Source organism: Hipposideros armiger, unplaced genomic scaffold (genome assembly GCF_001890085.2).
Source record: "Hipposideros armiger isolate ML-2016 unplaced genomic scaffold, ASM189008v1 scaffold_1053, whole genome shotgun sequence".
Classification (NCBI taxonomy): Eukaryota; Metazoa; Chordata; class Mammalia; order Chiroptera; family Hipposideridae; genus Hipposideros; species Hipposideros armiger.
This window is the reverse complement of record NW_017732403.1, coordinates 257,786-275,500: the sequence shown is the minus strand read 5'-3', so window position 1 is coordinate 275,500 and position 17,715 is coordinate 257,786. Positions and strand designations below refer to the sequence as shown.

The 17,715-nt window shown below is 43.1% G+C and overlaps 1 protein-coding gene across 1 annotated transcript in view; it reads right to left on the bottom strand.

Moving 5' to 3' along the window:
* Positions 1 to 11,256: 11,256 nt before the first annotated feature.
* The window catches only part of CYP7A1 (cytochrome P450 family 7 subfamily A member 1), a 12,450-nt gene continuing 5,991 nt past the window's right edge, over positions 11,257 to 17,715 (bottom strand). Inside the window, exons 2-6 of the mRNA XM_019631901.1 lie at positions 17,237 to 17,477; positions 15,768 to 16,345; positions 15,467 to 15,597; positions 13,914 to 14,089; positions 11,257 to 12,724 (exon numbers count right to left, since the gene is read on the bottom strand). Coding sequence (XP_019487446.1) covers positions 12,425 to 12,724; positions 13,914 to 14,089; positions 15,467 to 15,597; positions 15,768 to 16,345; positions 17,237 to 17,477 — 1,426 coding nt within the window. The 3' untranslated portion in view covers positions 11,257 to 12,424. The remainder of the gene's footprint in view (positions 12,725 to 13,913; positions 14,090 to 15,466; positions 15,598 to 15,767; positions 16,346 to 17,236; positions 17,478 to 17,715) is intronic.

Sequence of the window (17,715 nt, the reverse complement as noted above, 5' to 3'; positions counted from 1 at the left end):
TGGGGCTCATTCTGGATGCATAAATGTTATAGGCTCTGGGTAGTTAAACTATTGCATCGTCGGAAAAGTCATGACACATTTTGCAGTGAAAAACATAGAAAAAAATACATCATGACTTTTCCGGCAACCCAACATTTATCTGTTAGCTTCTAATGGACCCACTGCCGGTGTGTAAATACAAGGAACCAAGTGAGGCTGAGAGTTGTTCTGTGGTCCCTACTGTCCTGCAATCACCTGCTTACCCAGTGGAAAACAGGAGTGGTGAGGGGCCTAGATATGTATAGATATTTATGCTACCTTTCTTCCTCTTGGGTTGGAGTGAATAAATAAGTAAGTTAACTGCAAAGCAGTAAAAGTCAGGATCATACCAATCCAGTTGTTGCTTATGTTCTCCTAGGAGAGCTACGCTCTGAGTGGGAGGAAGGGCTGAGAAAGCGCCGTTGCTGGTGGTTCTTAACGTCAACTGTCTAGTTCAAGCAGATCAGCCTGGTCTGAGGGCTGCACATATCTTTCTTTAGAAAGCAGCTGAGCAGACACCAGCTATTACTAGAATATGCCCCTGAGGGTCTCACACTTACCTCCACCACAAACAGCTGATGAAAGCATTCCTGAGATGAATTTTGGTAAACACGCTTTGCTTCACTTTGTTGCATGTCAGTGTTTTCTGTTGCCCCTCACGGATTGCCTACCAGTTTGACTTTGACCTTGATTTAGATGTAGCTGGAGTGCAACAGGGAGAAGCGGGCTGAGATCTGGGAAGCAAAACACTCAGATCAGCTGTTTGTGAACTTGTTCCAAACTTAGGAGAACAAGTTATGTGGTAGACTATTAGGAGTGTGTTAGCACATGGGACCAGCGGGAATTTAAAAGGAAAAATCTTTATGAAAGTAAATATCAAGGGTGATCAGAAAGGAAATAAAAAAGGAAAGAAACATTTTTAAAGTGAGGCAATTTCTGTATTACAAAAGACTGGGATATGCCAATGTTTCAGTGACTTAACACAGCACAGATTTCTCACGGATGCAGCATCCATTGTGAGTCAAGCAGCCCTTCTCCATTAATTGCTTGTCTCCAACATACTCATATGATCTGAGGTCACCAAAGCAAGGGAAAAGGGAACCGGTGGGTCTTGAAGAAGGGTTTTAAAGGACAATGAAAGTGGCTTGTAGCACTTGTGACCGCCGCGTCCAGCAAGGCTAGTCAAACAGGCCGGGGTGGGGGTGATGGAGGAGTAAGAAAAGACAGACAAAGAAGTACTTGAAAGCGGGGGGCTAGGTGGACAGCTGTCTCCTGATGGGAGGGCAGTGACCCAGTCTAGCGGCCGTGATTTACTTATATAGCCTTGCTTATGTGGGGGCAAAGAAGGGGAGGAAATGGCCTTGGGCAGAGGATGTTCCCTGCATCAGCTGCAGGATGTTTGCAACCAATATTGCAACAAATGTATGGGACCCAGGATGTTTTATCACCAGTGTACGGAAACCACCTCTGTATGCTGAGATGCTGTGTCAGCCTTGCAAAAACACAGCCAGAGAGTGTGCCTTGCACCAACCTCTCCTTTACAGCCCTGGAAGGTGGTCTTGGTCTCCGGCATGTACCCCCGTTTTTTTTTGTAAACGCAGCTGATGCACATCCGTGGCTATTCGGACGAGCTCCCCACGGAGCCCTCGGCAGACTGGCAAGTAATTATGGCCAGCATAGCTAGGAACATGTGATCACGGGCTGGGGGTTTGTTCTGGCGCTGTAACATCTCTGTAGCCCTTCCGGTCAGCTTCTTCACTTGCCCCCAGGTCGGGGGATCGACCTCCCACGTCTGCCTGGCGAGGGATCCTCCTTTCTTCGGTTAATCGCAGGCGTTTGAACCTGTTGGTAAGCTTGAACTGCATAGGTTGATTGATTGCCTAAACCGGGGAAGGCACCCATCCCTGTCAATGTTTAAAAGGAAATGGGAACCTGGTGTTGCTCGTTTCTCCGAGCCTGGTCCGCGGCCCCATCGTGCCATTCTGACTTAAATAGTAAATAATCCCCACTCGAGAGGCATGCCTTCCCCAACATTTCCCAATCGGCTGGGGCTAGGGCGTCAGTGGAGATGGACTTTGTTAGAGAAACAGTAAACAGTGCCATCAGCCCATACACTTGAGTAGCTATCCTTAATTCCTTCAACAATTTGAACTGAAGGGGCTCATGTCGTCTGACCACCTGCCCTGGGTTGGCAGGGTCAGGAACCTCAGAGACTGGGAAACATGTGGAAACCCGTAACATCTTCCCCTCGCTCCTCAGCTGCTAGTACAGCTTGCTGGAGAGGAGTGACCCACAGTCCCGCGATCTGTTATGGACTGAATTGTGTCCCTGCCCCCAAATTCGTATGTGGAAGCCCTAGCCCCCAGTTCCTCAGAATGTGATTATATTTGGAGATAAGGGCTTCAAGAGGTACGTAAGGTTAAATGAAGTCATATGGATGGGCCATATTCCGGCATGACTGATTCCTTATAAGAAGAGGAAGAGACGCCAAGGGTGTGCATGCACAGAGGAAAGACCATCTGAGGACACGGTGAGAAGACGGCCATCTCCAAGCCAAGAAGAGAGGCCTCGGGAAAAACCAGGCCTGCCAGCATCTTGATCTTGGACTTCTAGCCTCCAGACCTGTTTAAGCCACCCTGTCTGTGTTTTGTTATGGCAGCCCAGAGAACTAATACAAAGATCTGTCCATTTTCTCAAATTCTTCTTCACGTTCCATTAGGCTTCTCCCCTCCACCTTCTCACCTTTAATGACACAGCTGCGTGAAAAGTAAATAAAATGAATCAGCTTTGAGGTAAAATTAGAGATAACCTTCTGCCTCTTGTTTTCTTCAGCTATAAGATAAATAAGTATCCATAACCTGGAGACAATGATTCTAAACCACCTCCGTTGAAAGTAGATGACCCCTTCAAAATCTTTGTGTCCCAGCTCCCATCTTCTTTTAAGACATCTGTTTTCAAGGTAAATTAAAACCATTTCTGTTGAGGGCCGGCCGAGTGGCTCAGTTGGTTAAGAGCTCGTGCAGGAGTGTGAGCTCTGGGCCAGCTGTGTTGCGTGTTGGTTAAGAACTGGCTTGGGACGCCAGAGGGCCCCGGTTCGGATCCCACATATGAGGGCCAGTGATATTGCCCTCTGCAGCTAAGATTGTGAATGGCAGCTTGACCTGGGGCTGGGCTGCCGTGAGTCACCGGCGACGGCATAGGCTGCAGCCCCTGTGACAGTGGGTTGCCACAAGCTACCATGTGTAGCCAGCAGCCAGCGTGAGCGGCCGCAGCTGCCGTGCAGCCGTCCAGAGGCCGGCGACTGATCTGCCTCACCCAGAAAGAGTTCAATGATGGTGCCAGCTTGGGCCAGTGAAACAACATCCTCCACAACTAGACTGAAGAACAAAGAACAAAACAACAGCAACTTGTCTGTTCCCCTTCCCCCTATTCCCCAGCGCTGTTCCCCTCCCCCCAATTCCCCAATAAAATCTTTAAAAAAAAGAGTGCGAGCTCTGAGCAACAGCAGCTCAAAGCCCAGCCCGAGCTGAGTTGCCGCTGAGCAGCCAACAGGTGGCAGGATGGCTCAGCTAAAAAAGTAAATTAAAAAAAAACATTTCTGTTGACTTAAAATATTCATATTTCAACAGCATTTCCCCCTCTTTTCTTTTGCATTGCAAAATGTTCAAAACAGAATGACCCACATGATATTATGGATTAAATTAGCATTTGTTTCTCTGGGAACTTAAGTCCCACTTACGATGTAGTTTCTTCAGTAAAATATGCTCTGAGTCCCAAATATTCTACTCACAAGTGAATCTTTGGAACATACCAATAAATTGAGACTGTCTAAACATGGTAGAATTGAAAGAAGTCATAAATCTTGACTCTACAAGATGCTCGTATTCTTTTGGCAATCAGCTTTATTTATTATGAGATAAGTAGCTTGACCTAATTATAATAGGACAGAAATCTAAGAGGTGACTGACATTGCAGCTTCGTCCTCCAGCCTTAGAAAGCTGTACAATGAAAGGGTGACTTCATCATGCCACAGGCGAAAGCCTGATTATAGCCAAAAGTAGGCCTAGATGCTCAGCAGGCTGAACATTCCTGAAATTTCACTTAATAACAAAATAGAATATCAATATAAGGTATGCAGTAAATTAATGACTGAATAGAGGGACAAAGACTTCTGTCCGATTCTTGCTTAGCCTTGGCCCCACTTCTTGTATCTGACACTGCAGACTGAGCCCCCTGTCTGTCTCTCTAAGATCTCTCAGCAACCTACTCAGCTGTGCATGGACCTGGGGCCCTCTCCACCTCCACCTTATTTTAGCAAATAGTAAGCCTGCCTTATCACGCAATGTGGGCCTGAGCTCAGGCCAGCTGTGTCCTCAATTCTATGTGTAACTCTTTCCCAATATTTTAATAGAGTGGAAAATCAATAGAGAGAAGCAAAAAGGTCTGCTAGCAAAGCAGCCAAATAAAGCGTTGGCAACTTGTTGGAGCCTACATGAAGAAAAACAGAGACCCCAGAGTGCAAAACACCTCCACACAAATCATTCATTGACTTCACCGCTATCTTCAAATGTTTGACCTCCTACTATGCGTAAGACACCAATTAGGAGCTTTGGTGAGCTATAGCGTTGACTAAAATACAATTACTCTTCTCGTGGAGCTGGCATTCCCTGGATCACTCCAAAAAACGGATGAAGTAAAGGCACTTTCAGCCAAATTTCTGAGAAACTGGCTGCTGACTCTGCTTGATTGTCATGTTTCCATGACCAAAGCACACAAGGGACACCTGCCCTCACGCTGCAGCAACTCAGCACCTCACTCCTCAGGGACAACCAATCCTTGATGGACACATCATGTTACTTGGAGCGCTGCGTACTTCAGGGCATGTTATCACCAGGTTCCCTGGACCGTCTGCTAACCGCATTCTCACCAGCACACCCTAAGAAAAGCTCCGAAGAAAAATAGTTTCCTGTACATATTTCCCTACATGTAGATATTTTTATGTTTTAAAAGAATGATTTCTGTTTCCAGGGAGTTTGAGTGAATTTCACTTTTTTCCTGCTAGAAAAGTTAAAAAAAAAATTACATTTAGATGTAGCGCTGATGATAGTGGAGAAGGTAATCAATACCCCCTGTCAGCATCTAACTGGTTCCCTCATCCCTTTCTCCCCTCCAAAGGATCAGAGGAATCAGACAAAATCCCAAATTAGAAACTTAAGAGGAACATAAATGATAAATGAAAACCCTAACAAAAATTGCTTTTCAAACATCTTTCTTCATAAAAGCAAATGTGGTAAATTGGTGAATCTAGATGAAAGTGGGTACCTTCCCTGTGCTTCTTTTCCTTTTATTAGGGTCTGGAACTTTGCAAAATGGCAAGTAAGGAAGGGCATCATCCTTTCCCTTGTAAACCCACCCTTCTCTCATAAGCAATGTCACAAACTTATAGTTCTTACAGCTGCCATTCTTTAATCACTGATAAATTTCTCTAGTGTTACATCTATACTTGAACTTTGCAACAGGCTGCTGGGTAACTTTGACTGGGAAATCGTTCTTTAGAAAATGGAGTCGAGGATAGTAGACATTTTTGGTGTGTGCTTTTTCTCTAAAGGTGGGGATTTGTAAAAAATATAGTAAGTAATGCTAAATCTTATGAAAATTTTTTATTTTTCTAAGTTTTTTCATGTGTAACTTTATAGATAAACAAATAGACTTTGTGGGGTCTGTGAAACCTAAGGCCTCTGGTTTGGAGGGTGAAGTCCCTAATGTTAAATATACACTGGTGAATTCAGTAGCTTCAGCACTTGCTGTGCAAACAGGAAGTTTCTAGAGCCAGACCCATCCTGTAACTTGTTGTGCAGCCTTTTTAAAAAAATCATTTCTTGTTTACTACAGTCAGTTTCTAACTCAAATGAGGGCTTAGACTAGATGACCTTGACTGGTATATGCTGCTCTATGAAGCATCAGTGCTGCTGGACTACTTGATGTCACTTCCTAGGTCCAAGTGTCTGGATTGGTATTAGTCGTGGTGCTGTGGAGAAGCTGGCCAGTATGGTATCGGTATCCCATTGTCTATTAATAAGACCAGTCCCAATGCACCTTAATCACAACTGCCTCAAAAATGTCAAGCCCTGGGGGCGGCCGAGTGGCTCAGTTGGTTAAGAGCGCGACCTCAGAGCAACAGGGTCACCGGTTCGATTCCCACATGGGCCAGTGAGCTGCGCCCGAGCTGAGCTGCCGCTGAGCTGCCAACAGGTGGCAGGATGGCTCAGCTGGTGAGAGTACATGCTCCTAACAACAAGGTTTCCAGTTCACTCCCGCGTGGGATGGTGGGCTACGCCCACCCACGACTAAGACTGAACACAGCACCTTGAGCTGAGCGACCATGAGCTGCCAACGGGCAGCCAGATGGCAACTGGACTTGGAGCTGAGCTAGCTGTGCCCTCCACAACTAAGATTGAAGGACAACAATTTGGCTATTCCCCTTTCCCAATTCCCCAGCACTGTTCCCCTTTCCCAATTCCCCAATAAAATCTTTAAAAACAAAAAATGTCGAGTACTGAACCTAGTAGAACAACACTTGTTAATTCCACAATTAACAAGTCCAAGCTATTGGTGAGCTAGAGGAACGCTTTCCTTTGTGATGGGGAGTGTAATGTGACATTTCAATATTGTATTTGATTATACAGTCGCTCCTTACAGTCTCACAGAGTCATTCTAACGTGGGGGTCCTCAGCTTCCTGGCAAGCCTGGACCAGCTGAGCATGGCAGCTACAGTGTCCTCGCCCTCTGGCCAAATCATGCTCCCAAACAGTGCAGATATTAGGACAGAAATGACATCATGGATTTTATTTACCGTGGCTTATCTTCAATGACCTGAGTCAAGACAGTCTGTCACTTCGATTTGCCACAGAATAAAAAATGGCTCTGGAGTCAGAACAACCTGGATTCCAATATTCCCAGCTCTGCCACTTGCCAGCGCTGTAATCTTAAGTGAGCGACTAACTTAACCTTTCTGGAGTTCCCTCTTTCTCCTCTGTAATATAACAGTGACAGTAACAGGCACCTCAGAGGACTCATGAATATCAAATAGATGACCCATATGAAGCATTTAAGCCTGGACCTGGACCGCAGTAACCCCAAATAAATTTAGCCATTAACAGATCTCTTTTAGGCCTATTTGGTCTTAAATCAGGTTACTATAAACTTTTTTTTTTTAAGCCGCTGTTTCAAATAAAGATCTCTTGCCTATGGCTTAGCCTTCACTAAAGTTCTAAGTTAAGCTTGTTTATAAGAAAATTGTATCTGTTGTTTTGAATGTAGTTCCCTCAGATGCTTTTTCTTTTAAGTGAAAGAAAAAAACATTTTATATACTGGTACATATTTTTTTTTAAGTCAATAAGATTATAGTATAAAATAAGCTTTGGGATTGCTATACAACAGGGCTGGCAAGCATTTCCAGTAAAGGACCAGATAGTAAGTATTTTAGGCTTTGCAACCACACGGTCTCTGTTGCAACTACATAGCTCTGCAATTGCATTGCAAGAACAGCCCTAGACAAGAGCACAAATAAATCGGGCATGCTTGTGTCCCCATAAAACTTTACTAATGGACATGGAAATCCGAATTTCATATAATTTTCATTACATCATGAATTAATATTCTTCTTTTGATTTTTCCCCCCAACCATTTAAACATATAAAAACCATTCTTAGCCGTCAAACTATACAAAAACAAGTAGAGAGGCACCTTTAACCCATAGTTCTATCAATTGCCAACCCCTACTATACAAGAATAATGAGAGATGTGGAAAGAGGTACGGATACCTACAGCAAGTTATAAAATATGTTGGGAAACCACATTAGGATTTTAGCTTAAAACGATTTTCTATGAAACAGAATTTTGTTAACCTTAAACCACATTTAAATATCCTGCTGTGAAAACCTATGTACGCAATAATTCCATGATAATACAAAATAGCAAAATTAAAAATCTTTAATAAATTTTTATGAAGTGTAATGGAGATTTTTGAGTTGAATGAATATTTTGCTTTTTCTAAGAGATGAATAATAAACTAAATTGTTGCAGCCTATTGGTAGGTGAATGTGTTAAATATCCTGAATATTTAAAAATTTAAGAGCTGCACCAATCCTTCCCTGGGGGTGGGAGGATGGGGTGGGGGTGTCCCTATTCCAGGGTCAAGCCCTACAGCATGGCCTGCAGCGCCCAAGCCTCTTGTGTTCTCAGGGGTGGGGGTGAAGGCTCAGGCCTGGACTGAGCTTTGGGTACAAGACTGCAGTGACCAGGACCTACCCAGTTTTGTCATCTTCACCTGACTTCACCCAGCGGGTCCCCCAGCCCCAGGCACAGAGGCCCCCTTTTGGAGCTTAGTATCCTGTGCCCTCCCTGAAGTACCCCTCCCCAGGGAAAGATGACCAGGACAGATCTGGTGTGGGGTACCCGGTGGGGAGCTCAAGTCCTTCCAGTATTTTCCAATGAGCGTTGAGAATCCCACAGAGGGGACAGGGACACAGCTGGTCACCATGGGTGACTGCAATCAACAAAGATGGATAGAAGAACAGGGACTGAGGGCCCCAAGGAAAGAGGGTTCCTCCTGCACCACCACCCTGACCTGCCTAGAGCAGCCTGGTGGAGGCTGCAAGCAGGGGGAGGATGCACTTAATGGGCCCAAGAAACCCGTAGCTAGGATCCCAGTCATCACCACTATCCTGGCAAAGCCTGAGGGACCCCTTTGCATCCCAACTACCATCATCCCTAGGTTCGGAACAGGGGCGCTGGGCTTGAGTTTCTCACTTGACCTGTTTCTTTCTTTCACTGGAGACCGGGGGTCTTTGTGTCCCTTTTGCCTCCTAAGACTTTGTCCTTCCTTTCCCAGCCCGCATCACGTTATGGGTGTGGAAAAGGAGCAGAGTCCTTCAGCTTCTCCCGCTTTCAGAGGGGACTATTTTCAGCTCCTTGTCTTTGAGTGACAGGATGTCTGTGGGGGTCAGAAATAGGCCCCAACTGGCACTGACTCCCTGACCCCTCCTTGCCTTCCCTAGCTAGTGTCACCTCCCAGAGGGGGACAGTGATGGCAGGTGCAGGCGTTAGGGAGCCACACAGAAGGGGCTGGGGATGGGCGGGGCCAGAGCCTAATGAGGAACGGAAGACCCTCGCATCCCAGAGTTCAGCTTGGCCCCGAAGGGCAGGCTGGGGACTGACCTGGGCTGGCTGCCTCTCCTCCTCTCCCTCACATCCCACCCGGTGGCCCCAGCTGTTCTCCCCAGTGAGTACTCTGGAGGCAGTTTGCTGGTGGTGTTGGAACTGACAGCCCCTGGTGAAAGACAGGCGTTCAACGGGGAGACGGGAGATGGGAAAGAAATACGAAAGAGAACTTGTCAGAGGGTGGAAGAGCCCTGGCAGGGGTGGAGCTGGGAGGAAAGCAGCACCTGGGAGTCTGGAGACCTGGGTTTTGCTCCCAGGTTCACCACCAAGGAGCTGGTGAGCCACTGGACTTTTCTGAGGAAGTTTCCTAAACGCTATGACAAGGAGATTGCAATAGCAATTTAGCCTACCTCACAGGACACATGTGAGATGATAGATGGAAAAGTCCTCAGAAAAGACAAGAGCGGTGTTAGATAAGATGAAAATGCCATTATTAGGGGAACTGGATGCGAGGCAAGACTGGATGAGAACAAGAGGTACACTAGGATGCCCTAATGGCAGGCACGGATGCAGGGGGGATTCAAGGGCTGTGGGAGGGAAGGCGTGGAGGCAAGTGATTGGGATGGGGCCCAGAAAGCACCTTGCAGATTCCCAACTTTGGAACCCCCAGCAGTGAGGAGGGAGAAGGAACGTCCCCTTGCCCCCTTTCTCCAGCGTCTCCAAAGCCTCAGTCACCATGTACAGGTCCCCCCAACGCCCCTGAAGCTTCTTCAGTTTCCTGTGGTGGGTAAAGTGGGGCCCTTTTCCTGTAGGCATTTGGCTCCCTCGGTTGCACCCCTGTGTCCACCCTTGTCCTACCCCTCCTTCATCCGTTGCCTCTGTGTGTGTGTGTGTGTGTGTGTGTGTGTGTGTGTGTGTGTGTCAGAGAAGGGGCCCTAGTGCTGGCTCTTCCCTGACTTCCTGTGGACCTTGGGCAAGTCACCATCACCCTCTAGGCCTTTTTGTAAAACAAAGACCCCCGTAGCTCGGATAGCCTGTGGGGCTCTGGGTGGGGGCATGCCCCTAGGTGCCTCCTCTCACAGGGCCTGGAGTCCTCAATCTGCCTCCCCACCCCACTCTGTAGCTCACCTCTTCTTAGGGTTTCTAAATAGATCATTCACCAAGCTGAGGTTTTTAATGTCCAGGGAGCTTTGACATTTGCTGCTAGCTGTGACAGATATACACCTGGAGCCCTGTGCAGTCTTCGTGATCTTGGAGTCCTTTCTTGGTTCTACAGGAAGCCTGTCCTTGAAAGAAACCTTCCTTGATTGACTGTGTGATACATTGACCTGATCCTAAAAGTGAGTGAGAACTAAGGGTTGACCTCAAACATTAGTTTTAGTATGGAGAGTTGAGGGGTTTTCGTTAGTGTTCTAAAAAAGGAAGAGAGTAATTGTCATAAGTGCAAAAATGAATATTATGACTTGGAGAAGATAAACTGGATTCCAGACACCTGAGGCAGACAAGTGGGTGTGGTGGTCGTAGGGTATTAAATGAGGACAGGAAGACAAGAACGGAAAAGAACCATGATGTGCTGCCTCCAGGAGCTGGAGCCATCCTCACTAAGGCAAAGTCCTGTCATGCCCAAAATAGACTGGGCTTTCTCTGCACGGCCCCAGGGACAGATCTTGGCCCCATGAGAGGAAGGGGCAAAGAGGTAGGCCAGGTAGAATGAGCAGTTTCCAATGGTTGTGCTGCATTATTTATTCCTGCCCTGATAGGAGGGGAAACTTTTTCAAATGCATCACCCGCTTCCTGTCCCTGAGATACTCCGAGATTTGACTTTTTTTCTGGGAACTCAAAGTCAAAGTGATTAATACTCATTTTGCCAATGCCCAAAGGCCACTATGAGGTAGGGAGAATTATTTTTTCACATTAGGCCATTTAGAAGACACTAAAAGGCCCTACTGCAATGTTTTCTGAGTTCTTATAGATACTTTTAATAACATCCCTCCCAACTGCCAGGCTGTTGTTTCTCATTGTTATAATTCTGACTCTGTAACTTTTTTGCTACTTCAGAAAAAAATTTAAAACATGCACATTCACACTTTTATTTCTGAAAGGTGAATCATTTCGAAATTATCAAATGTTACAAAATTTTCTTAATGTTTGTAGTATAAGAAAAAGGTGAATATAATTTACATATAAATACATACAAGATATCAGTAAAAATATTATAGCTGATAACCCCAATACTTAAAATATTTTACCAAAGCACTGTTGTACAAGTCATTAAACACTATAATATAGTCTTAAATTATTTTTCCTTCAAATACAAGTCATTTAAAAATAAAAAGTACTTTATTTAAATAGAATACAATGTCAAGTCACATTTAATGAACTCTTTGCATGTTTCATATCCAAAGTCATTTTCATATCCAAATGACCATATGGTCATGTTCATCCAGTTTTAATTTTAAAACATATCACATGAGAGCTTTATTCTTTTCATTGATGCATGGTTAATAATACCAGAAAACCTGTCTTCTCTGAAAAAGAAAATCTTCTCATTATTATGGAATCTAATGAAAGTATAAATAAGATAGTTGAAACCTGACATAGACATTAGTTTCCAGAAAGAATAAATTGAAACATAAAGGGAAAATGTTAAAACCATTTTATGTTTTCAGTACAACAGACCATTATTTTCAATTTCCTGAAACTGGATATAGGGAAAGCTGAAAAAGATTTTCTCTTTATTAAAAGGCATAATATAATCCTTTGAAAGATCCTTTATCATATAAATCTATACCTGAAGAATCCCACATCTAATAAAAAAATCATGCAGGTTCACTAAAACGTGAATTTGTACCTACAATTGTTGGGTAGTTTTTATAAAAATAAGGTTTCCTTAGGAAAAAATTTCTGCTAATTGGAATATCTTCATTCTGGTGGGGGGAAAAAAACAGCCTTTTTCCTCTGAAGATAATGAAGTTTAGTCCCTGGCTACATGAACATTCACTGACTTATTCAAATGAAAACACATTATTGTGCTTCTAGAAACTAGTTTCTTTCACGAGCACAGTCTGAGATAGCTTCTGAAAACTATCACCAAAATGTTAACATTCACAAACATCGGTGAACAAAACTGGACCTAGTGAATCAGCTCCACTACCATTAAACGCGTCTGTCCAAAGGGACAGGTAAGTGATGGCTTCCGCAGTCCTGTCACATCCTCTAGGGTCTTCTTTTTCCAACCATATATTCACAAATGTTTCAGTTTATATTTAAACTCGATATCGTTTAATGGTGGTAAAACGCCCAAGCCTGCCCGGGACTGGTCCAAAGGAGGACATTTAACGTGGCTTTCCACAAGCTCTAGTTCAAAATAGGAAAGCATCAGAACCAAAAATTGCTTGATTTCTTGAACAGCAAATAATCTTCCAGGACATATTGTAGCTCCTGACCCGAAGGGCATGTAGTAATACTTTAACTTGAGTCCATTACTATAGAAGGTGGTCTTTGTCCTCCCATTTTCATCCAGATATCGATCATATTTAAAAGTCTGCAATAAAAATACAAAGAAAAAAACCTATAAGCAGTTTTAAATAAATGTATCTCTTTGTTGACCCGGAAGCTCTAAAGAATAATTTTCTTTTTAAATTCAATTTATTAAAAATTTTGCAAATACCCCACTGTTACTCAGAAAGTAACAAGGAACAGAAGCTTAATGAAAGCTGATGGAAACAAGAAAGCTTTATAATATCTCCTATCCTGCCTGGGTGACTAGTTCCTCAGGTAGGCAGAACTAGAAAGAAGGGTTCAGATCAGAAGCTAGGAGGGTCAATATATTATCAGCCTCTAAGCCAGTGGTTCTCAACATTCCTAATGCAATTCCCCTTAATACAGTTCCTCATGCTGTGGTGACCCCCAAGCATAAAATTAGTTTCGTTGCTACTCTATAACTGTAATTTTGCTACTGTTATGAATCGTAATGTAAGAATCTTTTTGTTTTCCAATGGTCTTAGGCAACCCCTGTGAAAGATTTTATTGGGGAATTAGGGAAGGAGAACAGTGTTGGGGAATCGGGGAAGGGGAACAGACAAGTCGTTATCCTTTTTGTTGTTGTTGTTGTTCAGTCTAGTTGTGGAAGACATCACTTCACAGGCCCATGTTGGCATTATCATTGCACTCTTCCCTGGGTGAGGCAGTCGCTCGCCTGCCATTGGATGGCCGCTCACGGCGGCTCATGGCAGCTCATGAAAGTGCACACCTGCTGCCGGCCAGCCCCACTGCAGCCTACGCCATCGCTGGCGACTCACGGGTCGCCCAGCTCCAGGTCGAGCTGTTGTTCACCATCTTAGCTGTAGAGGACGCAGCATCACTGGCCCTCATGTGGGATCTGAACCGGGGCACTGCTGCTCAGAGCTGACGTCCCAAGCCAACTCTTAACCAGCGCACCACTCGGCCGGCCCTAAGCCTTTAATTTTTAAGGAAAAGGGTAGGTAGCAGCTTTATTATCATAACTGCAAATATATTCTAGCACAGATTATGTGATGACAAATATGAGGGAAAAAAATGAAAAATTCAGGCCATCACTCAAGTTTTCTAAAGTACATGAATGTTTGACATAATAAAGGAGATAATCCCTATGGCTTCAATGACCAAATCAATTCTGCAATGGTGAAATTCCTCTTTATTTCCATCAGGGTAGACATCACCTGGATATTGAACTTTGATGAACAGGCACTTACCAAAGGATCTGGGTAGATTGCTGGATCTAAATGCATTAACTGTGGATAAAGAGCTATGATGTCATCTTTGCGGATATTATAGGAACCATCCTGGAGGTGCAAAGTGAAATCTTCTTTAGCAGTCCGGATGTTCAGGGAGGCACTGGAAAGCCTCAGAGACTCCTTGATGATACTATCTAAATATTTTAAAAGGAAGAAGGGAGGAGAGGGAAAGAAAAAGAAATAACAAATAAAGTATTTAAAGGCTATATAGTATATGGTCTGAAATGCTTCTAGCAGCCTATAACACAAAGCTAAACAGACTATAGGAAGCTGGCCAGATCCAAATTTCCCAAAGTTTTCTCTGTTACCACTATGGTGTGATCAGTCACTCAGTTGTGTCTGAAAGTATTTTTTAAAGTGATCATCTGAGTCCAGAATAATCTTTTGATAAACACATAATCTTCTGGGTCATCAATGGAAACTGGACTTTCATAATTTTATGGAACAATAATCTTATTTCTACATGACACTGGACAATACAATTGGGAAAATCAGTCAATCACTTTTACGTGAATTATTCAAAGTTTGTCACTTTTGAGATCTAATATACTGATAACGCTTTCATTTAGAAACATTTTTCCAGAGGTCTGATGCAGCTTCATCTCAGTGTTTACGAACCCTTTTTTATCAATACACTATCTGATGTATGGTAATGCCCTGCTGCCTGGTAAAGAAGTAAAGGGACAGAAAGAACCACGCTGAGAATAACTAAAATGCACAGATCTAATGAGAAAGTCCAGCCTAACCTTCCAGCCTCTATCGTTTTGTCATGTTTTGGGTGCTCATCACATGATTGTGTGTAAAATCACAGCATGTTAGCTCTTTATTTGACAAATGAGAAAAGTAAGGCCCCCAGAGGTGAAGTGACATGTCCAAGATCTCCCGTGGCAGGGCAGAGCTCAACATGGAACCTGCGCTTGTTGCCTCCTGGTCTCTTCCACTAAGACACACTGCCCCTAAAAGCATACACTCGTTTCTTTCCTCTAGACAAAAACAAAACAAAAAAAACCTCTTTCTTACTATAACAATATAGTATTGTTTTGTATTTCTATTAAATGTAGAGAAGCAAATATAAGAAAAATAAAATAACTTTCAAGTGCATCACCTAACCCATGCAGCTAATTATAGTTTCTTGATGGTACTTTTTTCCTCCTTGATTTTGTGAACATAAGTGATATGCTCCCATTAACCATAAAATTAGTGGTAAGAGTAAAACAAAGGAGACAGAGTAGGGTAATGCAAAGTGGTTGAGAGTATAGGATCAAGGGTCCCACATTAACGCTGTAATTGGTTCCATCATTCAATCCCAGACAGTAACTTAAACTTGGTCAGTTTCCTCACTATATTATGTAGAAATAATAATAGTCTCTAGTCAGAATTTCTGTGAAAATCAAAAGCGAAAAGACGTACAAAATACTTAGCATAATGCCTAGAACAAGTATGTACATAATATATACTGGCAATTACTATTAGTAGGACAGAGTAAGTGAAATGTAACATAGTAAGCATACCTAGCACCGGCATGTCATTCAGTTGCATTGGAGTCAAACAAATAGGATTGTCTTCAAAGCTGACTTTTTTACCAGCATTCTCTAGTGTTTTATTCACTTCTTCAGTAGCTGCTTTCATTGCTTCAGGGCTCCTATTAAAAGTGAAAAGAAAAGACGTACAGAATATAACTTTTTTCTACACAAAAAGATATGCAGATTATAGCATGAGAAAGTACCGTGAGTCTTTTATTTTCTTTCTTTCAATAGTTGAATTTCTGCCTTCTACTAAAAGATAGTAATAACTGGAAAAGTTGTTAGTTACCTAATCATTTGAAATAAGCTCCAGAAAGTGGCTGGAATGGTGTTTGCTTGCGATGCCCACAGGACAGCGAGTTGCGTCTTGGCCTTCTCTACGTCATCTAAGGTGAAGAGCATGTCGTTCAGAAACCTGACCAGCTCCGACATATGGTTTCTCTTTCCCAGGGTCTCGTGCCTCAAGCCCTCCGCCAGTTTTTCCCGGGCGTGGTGTGCGGTCTTGAACACATGAATGGGAACGCCTGCTACCAGTGCTGGAAAGATTTTGTCAAATTGCTTGAAGTTGTCAAGGCTATTTAGAATAAGTGCTTTTTGTGCATCTTGCCCTGTAAGATCTTTGCCAAAAAGCGTTAAATACCCAGCTTCAAACATCACTCGGTAGCAAAAGGCATACATCCCTTCTGTCACCCAGGCAGACATCTTTGATTCAGGTAGGACAGGAGGCCTCATGACAAGCTGGAGGTTTTCCATCATGGCTTCTGTGAGGGAATTCAAGGCATCGCCCTGCAGAGTTTTGACAAAAGCTTTGCTTATGTTTTCGGTGGTATTTCCATCACTCGGATCAATGCTTCTGTGTCCAAATGCCTAACAGTAAATGAAGTGGGTGGGAAAAAAAAAATTAAACCTGACCCAGTGCTAATAAATGACTGAAAAACAAACTAGATATTTTCAAATTGGGAATGTTTCATTTAAAAAAAAGTTTACCTATTAAAAAGGGTGGGGGGGGCCGGGGGGGAGGACAGGAGGACTGGCCTTCCTACATACAATTTCACAGCACTTTATTAATAAATGGCCAAATCATACCCTTCCTTTATGGCCAAATTAAATCCCAGCCCTTCAGTAAAACTTTCCTCAACCACTCTATTTGTCTATTTCTTATTTTTCTTATGCTAGAGCACATTAATTTGGTACTAATTGTTTTTAACCATTAGGGTTTTCTTATATTCTTTGTAGACTTTAATCTACTTAGAGGCAGACACCATGTCTAATATTTCTTTACAGAGACTCAGTAAATATTGGTTAATTATTTTCTCTATAAAATAGCCTCTTAGATTACACCTAAGTGATGTCAAAATATCTGGTCAATTCCTTAACCAGATTAAACAACAGTGTGGCATTAGTGTGATAAAACAATTGTTCGATGTCAAGTTCTCACCACATGCACTCTAGGTGTTGTGTAGGCATCACTGACATGTGAGTTTGTGCCTCTCTTACTCATAAAGTGCCACCTGGTTCAGTAAAATATTTAATTTTTATCTCATTGTCATCAGCTAGTTAAGAAATGACAAATCTATACCTATTTTGAATTTTAAAATGATTAGTACCAAGAAGTTTAATTTTATTCTATTTCTAAGAATCCCTATAAGGGTAACTCTTCAACGTCTCTAACTTGGGAGTACCTCAAAAGGACTAAGTAGACTGACATACAAAAAGTAGAAAACAAACAGAATGCCATATAAATGCAAAACTGGTCACCTTTGCAGAAGTAGTGAAATGAAATTTTTTCCAATCAAAGTATTTTCCATGGCACAGCACTTTATGGTATGACAAGGGATTTGTAATGAAGTGGACATAGTTTCCCATTAGTTTGCAGGTAAAAACATGACCATGTTTCCTTTGATTTGCTCTGAGGAACTCAAGAGGATTGGCACCAAATTGCAGAGCACATCCCAGGTATGGAATCAACCCATTCTCCAGAGGTGGTTCACCTATTTTTCTGTAAGACACAAATATGTGATAGATATGGAAAATTACACACTGTTTTTTGTTTATACCAGGTTCTCAGTTTTTTACTACTGACTTCAAACTTTAAAACTCTATTATTTAGGGCCGCCTAAGTGGCACATTAGTTAAGAACCAGCTTGGGATGCCAGAGGGCCCCGGTTTGGATCCCACATATGAGGGCCAGTGACACTGCCCTCTACAGCTAAGATGCTGAACAACAGCTCAACCTG